Source organism: Pogoniulus pusillus, chromosome 5, assembly GCF_015220805.1.
Source record: "Pogoniulus pusillus isolate bPogPus1 chromosome 5, bPogPus1.pri, whole genome shotgun sequence".
NCBI classification, from domain to species: domain Eukaryota; kingdom Metazoa; phylum Chordata; class Aves; order Piciformes; family Lybiidae; genus Pogoniulus; species Pogoniulus pusillus.
In genome coordinates this window covers 17,225,045-17,231,044 of record NC_087268.1, presented here as the reverse complement: position 1 = coordinate 17,231,044, position 6,000 = coordinate 17,225,045, and the positions used below count along the sequence as shown (strand labels likewise).

The window sequence follows — 6,000 nt, the reverse complement described above, 5'->3', positions numbered from 1 at the left end:
TTCCAGGCCCCTCACCAGCTTCTTCACTGTTCTCTGGACACGTTGTGTCTTGGCAAGTTCACCTCTTACTACTTGAGAGTTAAGTATCTTCCAGAAACAAGAGGTCCACAAAAATGAGCTAGATACTCTACCACGTACCTCAGACACACAGTATGTGACAAATACCTCGCTTATGTTCCACCCATGAAATTATATCCTTCACAGAGGAGTTGCTGATCTTTGATATTTAGGGCACAGTGAACGCAAGGTAAAAGCAGGCAAAGCTATAGACAGCAGTGCTGAGATTTGGGGAAGACATCGCCAAGACAGTTCAAGAAGATGCTTGATAGATGAAAAGAAGTAAAAAAGAGCAGTCAGGAATGTCTTTCACATCTGCAGGCTTCATGGTTGCTCTTCTCTGCATTTTATTCCCTCTTGGCCTTCCATTAAGTTAGTGCACAGCTCATGACTAACCAGCTGCACCCTGTAACTCTCTACAGGTGTCTACATGCAGAGATAGAAACCTTCTGTTCACAGTTGCCTTTTTGCTACCCAATAAGCAGAAGGCATTTTAACATCCCATGTCAGGAACCTGTTCCCACTGGAGTAGGACATGGCAAATCCTGTGACCACTTCCAGTCTACACAAAACAAAGAGTGGATTTCTTTATGTTTAGCAATTTATATTGAACCAAAATGAACCACCTGGAAAATAAAATAGAAACATGTGCATTGATGAGCTGTCCAAGGTAATTCCCTAGAATTCAGAAATGCACCATTCCATCCTTGCTGCCTCACCTGCTTCCATGCATTGTCACTCTGAACTACAGGAATTTGAACAGCTGTCTTGTAGGGAGAGCATCAGTGGTGTAATTAGTCCAAACAGTACTCAAACCCCTCTATCCCACTCAGGAAAAACACAGGCACCTGCCCAAGGACATTCCCTGACATATGAGCTCCACAGTACTTGTCCAGTCAGTCCAGCTGTAAGACAAGTAATAAAAGGCATAAAATAGGCCAGTGTTTCTTCTTTTCATTACTTGATCATGTGAGTCTCTTCATCAGCATCATAAAACTCTTCATCTTCACTTCCACTCCCTGCAGAACTGTCTTTGTCTCCAGACTGGAAACAAAAATGAAATTGGTTAGTGCAGAAACCACTAGAGTGATCCCAAAAGTACATCAGCATGAATCATTACACTTCTGTGTAAAGGGGGAGGAGGAAGAGACAGGTCAAATGAGTGTATTACAGCTCTGCAGAAGACGTTATTCACAGATTCATGGATTGCATCAGTTTGGAAGGGACTCTCAAAGGCTATCTTGTCCAATCCCACTGCACTGAGCAGGGACACCTCCAACCAGATCAGGCTGCCCAGGGCCACATTAAATCAGATTTTAGATGTCTTCAGGGATGGGGCCTCGACTTCATCCCTGGGCAACCTGTTCCAGTATTTTACCATTCTCACTGTAAAGAGCTTCTTCCTTATGCCCAATCTAATTCTACCCTGCTTTGGATTGAAACCATTGCCCCTCATCCTATTTCCACAAGGCCTTCTGACAGTCCTTCCCTAGCCCTCTTGTAAGTCCTCTTCAGAGGACTTGAAATGTTGTTATAAGGTCTCCCTGGAGTTTGGTAACTTAATCAAGTACAAAGACTCTGATTTGATATGAGGAATTCAGTTGTTCCTTTGAGGAAAAGATTTTTTTGTGTGTGTCCTTGGTTCAGCATAAAATTCATAGAATCAGTCAGGGTTGGAAGGGACCACAAGGATCATGTAGTTCCTATCCCTCCTGCCATGCCCAGGGACACCCTACCCTAGAGCAGGCTGCCCACAGCCTCAGCCAGCCTGGCCTTAAACACCTCCAGCCATGGGGCCTCAACCACCTCCCTGGGCAACCCATTCCAGCCTCTCACCACTCTCATGCGCAACAACTTCCTCCTCACAACCAGTCTGAATCTCCCCACCTCCAGCTTTGCTCCATTCCCCCTAGTCCTGTCACTACCTGAGAGCCTAAAAAGTCCCTCCACAGCTTTTTCCTAGGCCCCCTTCAGATACTGGAAGGCCACAAGAAGGTCACCTGGGAGCCTCCTCTTCTCCAGACTCAACAGCCCCAACTCTTTCAGTCTGTCCTCACAGCAGAGCTGCTTCAGCCCTGTGAGCATCCTTGTGGCCCTTCTCTGGACATGCTCCAGCATCTCCAAATCCTTCTTGGAATAGGGGCTCCAGAACTGGGTGCAGTACTCCAGGTGGAGTCTCAGCAGTGTGTAGTAGAGGGGGACAATCACCTCCCTCGTCCTGCTGGCCACACTTCTCATTCAGCCCAGGCTCTGGTTGACTCTCTGGGCTGCAAGTGCACACCGCTGGCTCATGCTGAGTTTCTCAACATGATCCAGGACCTTACCCTTGGCCTTATTGAGCCTCATGAGGTTGCCTTGTGCCCACCTCTCCAGCCTGCCCAGGTCCCTCTGGATGGATCCCTGCCCTTCAGCCTGTCTGCTGCACCACACAGCTTGGTGTTGTCAGCAAACTTGCTGAGGCTGCACTCAATGCCTCTGTCCATCAAAATCTCTTTGTAAGTGATGGGCTTCTAATGGATGGATTTTCTCTACTTCATTTGTACACTACTTGCAGGAGAGAGACTGGTTGAAATGGTTCTGAAGGGATAATCCACTTGAGTCATAGGTCTAGAAACAGAGGTGGTGAGGTACTGGAACCAGAGACTTAGAACACAGATTACTTGATCAGGCAAGAGCTTCTCCATCCCAAATTACTATTTCCATGTGCAGCATGAGCATTTTCCTACACGAGTTGAATTATTAACTGAAGGTCTCGTGGAAAAGGGAAAAAGCATTACTGCTTCATAGATTCTGAAACAAAACCACAGCCACGCTCCTTTTAACAACAGATTTTATATTGTGTACCCAAACTAAACTCAGCTATTGCAGCTAATTGTTTTTTATCTGGCCAGTGCAGCCTTTCTGACATAAATCACACCACTTTAAAGGATTCTCCTGCCAGTATAAACTCCATCTAGTTGAAGTACTTAGATTTTTTTTTTCCCCCTCTTAGTATGCTTGCAGCCACCCTAAGTCTTCTGCCTCATCTAGTCATATGCAATGAAGGGTGAGAGGGTGAAAAAGAGAAATGAAAGTCATGTTCCTGACTGGCAGCACCAGGCAAGAAAAATCTGTACTTTTAGATCCGTCTTCAGAGGAGTTATGCTACGGCAACGTGCGCTAACTGCAAAGGAAGTTCAAGCAGTCTGAACACTAAGACCTATCAGAAGATATAAAGGGAATCACATTAAGCCTTTTTTCTAGATTTCCAAAATTATTGGAAGGAAGTCAGGCTATAATTGGATGCTGTCCAAATTGAATATCATATCAGAATATGATCACAGGGACATAAGAATATGTTAATAGGGACAAAACCTCCATTCTGGGCGATCAGAACATGTTACCTTCAATATGAATCATAGAATCAACCAAGTTGGAAGAGATCTCCAACATCATCCAGGCCACCCTAGCACCCAGCCCTGGCCAATCAACTAGACCATGGCACTAAGGGCCTAATCTAGTCCCCTCTTGAACACTTTCAGGGACAGAGACTCCACCACCTCCCTAGGCAGCCCATTCCAACGCCAAACACTTTCTCCGGCAACAACTTCCTCCTAACATCCAGCCTAGACTCCCCCTGGCACAACTTCAAACTCTGTCACCTTCTTCTGTTGCTGGTTGCCTGGCAGAAGAGACCAACCCCCACCTGGCTACAACCTCCCTTCAGGGAGTTGTAGACAGCAATGAGGTCACCCCTGAGCCTCCTATTCTCCAGGCTAAACACCCCCAGCTCCCTCAGCCTCTCCTCACAGGGCTGTGTTCCAGGCCCCTCACCAGCTTTGTTGCCCTTCTCTGGACACATTCCAGTATCTCAACATCTCTCTTGAATTGAGGAGCCCAGAACTGGACACAGCACTCAAGCTGTGGCCTGACCAGTGTTGAGTCCAGGGGAAGAATAACCTCCCTTGTCCTGCTGGCCTCACTGTTCCTGATCCGGACCAGGATGCCATTGGCTCTCTTGGCCACTTGTGCTGCCTCATCTTCAGCTACTATCTACCAGTACCCCCAGGTCCCGTTCTTCCTAGCTGCTCTTCAGCCACTCTGTCCCCAGCCTGTATGGTACAATGATTCCACAGGGAGAATTCAGGGTATGCAAAATAAACTTTACATCTTTTTTTATAGCAGCTCCATAAGACCTCTCCATGGCCTTGTCAGATAGGGTTGATGCTTATCAACTTTCCATTTTATCAGCACTTTCTTTGTGAGCTTTAAAATAAATCCATCATGTGTCACAGACATTCCGGATGTAACCCCACTGAAGTTACAGGATTAGTTCAGGCTTAAACCAACAATTTTTTTTTCTCATTTAAAGAAATTTTAATCCATTTGGGATAAAGTGTTCCTGTAGAAAGCTCTCTAATTTATCACTGAAACTTTTTCCCCACCTCCCTCTCCTTTTTGTGGATCCATTTGAGGTTAGGATTTTAAGGAAACCCACAGAAGCGCAAGCAGGGAAGATTTAAGTCTGGGAAGACTGCTTGAAGTAGCTAAACCACGTTGGGCAAACACAGATGGACAGACCACAGGATGTCAGGGACTGGGAAGGACCTCCATGGATCGAGTCCAGATAATAATCATCACACCAAAAGTGAAATATAAAGGGAAAAGGGGAAACACAGAATCAGTTAGGGTTGGAAGGGACCACAAGGATCATCTACTTCAAACTTCGCTGCCATGCCCAGGGACACCCTACCCTACAGCAGGCTGCCCACAGCCTCAGCCAGCCTGGCCTTAAACACCTCCAGCCATGGGGCCTCAACCACCTCCCTGGAAAGCCCATTCCAGCCTCTCACCACTCTCATGATGAACAACTTCCTCCTCATGGCCACTCTGAATCTCCCCACCTCTAGCTTTGCTCCATTCCCCCATGTCCTGTCACTCCCTGAGAGTCTATAAAGTCCCTCTCTAGCATTTTTGTAAGCCCTCTTCAGATCCTGGAAGGCCACAAGAAGGTCACCTGGGAGCCTCCTCTTCTGCAGACTGAACAGCCCCAACTCTTTCAGTCTGTCCTGACAGCAGAGCTGCTCCAGCCCTCTGAGCATCCCAGTGTCCCTGAAACATAACTCCCTTTTCAAAAAGGGTAAGAAGGAGGAGCCAGGCCAGTCAGTCTCACCTCTGTGCCTACTAAGATTACAGTGAAGTAAGAAAGATAGCGAAGAGGTGATTTGGTACATTCAGCATGGCTTCACCAAGGGCAAATCATGCTTGAACAACTGATGTCATTTACCTGGACCTCAGCAAGGCCTTTGACACTGTCCCACACCACATCCTGGTCTCCAAGCCGGTGACACATGGGTTTGATGGGTGGAGCACGAGACAGATAAAGAACTGGCTTGATGGCTGCACCCAAAGAGTGGCTGTCAATGGCTCCATGGCCAAGTGGAGTGCCTCAGGGATCAGTCCTGGGACCAGTCTTATTCAACATCTTTGTGGGTGCCATGGACAGAGACATTGAGTGCAGCCTCAGCAAGTTTGCTGACAACACCAAGCTGTGTGGTGCAGCAGACAGGCTGGAGGGCAGGGATGGCATCCAGAGGGACCTGGACAGGCTGGAGAGGTGGGCACAAGGCAACCTTATGAGGATCAACAAGGCCAAGGGTAAGGTCCTGTATCTGGGTCAAGGCAATGCCAAGCACAAATCCAGGCTGGGCAGTGAGTGGCTGGAGAGCAGCCCTGAGAAGAGGCATTTGGGGGTGCTGCTGGTGGATGAGAAGCTCAGCATGAGCCAGCAGTGTGCACTTGCAGCCTGGAGGTCCAACCAGAGCCTGGGCTGAATCAGGAGAAGAGTGGCCAGCAGGGTGAGGGAGGTGATTCTCCACCTCTACTCCACTCTGGTGAGACCCCACCTGGAGTACTGCATCCAGTTCTGAAGCACCTATTCCAAGAGGGATGTGGAGATGCTGG

The 6,000-nt window shown here is 47.9% G+C and overlaps 1 protein-coding gene across 3 annotated transcripts in view; it reads right to left on the bottom strand.

Moving 5' to 3' along the window:
* Positions 1-360: 360 nt before the first annotated feature.
* The window catches only part of SLC22A15 (solute carrier family 22 member 15), a 52,599-nt gene continuing 46,959 nt past the window's right edge, over positions 361-6,000 (bottom strand). For all 3 annotated transcript variants that reach the window (XM_064143355.1, XM_064143357.1, XM_064143356.1), the window contains one exon: positions 361-1,101. In XM_064143355.1, the coding sequence (XP_063999425.1) occupies positions 1,015-1,101 (87 nt within the window). In that variant the 3' untranslated portion in view covers positions 361-1,014. The remainder of the gene's footprint in view (positions 1,102-6,000) is intronic.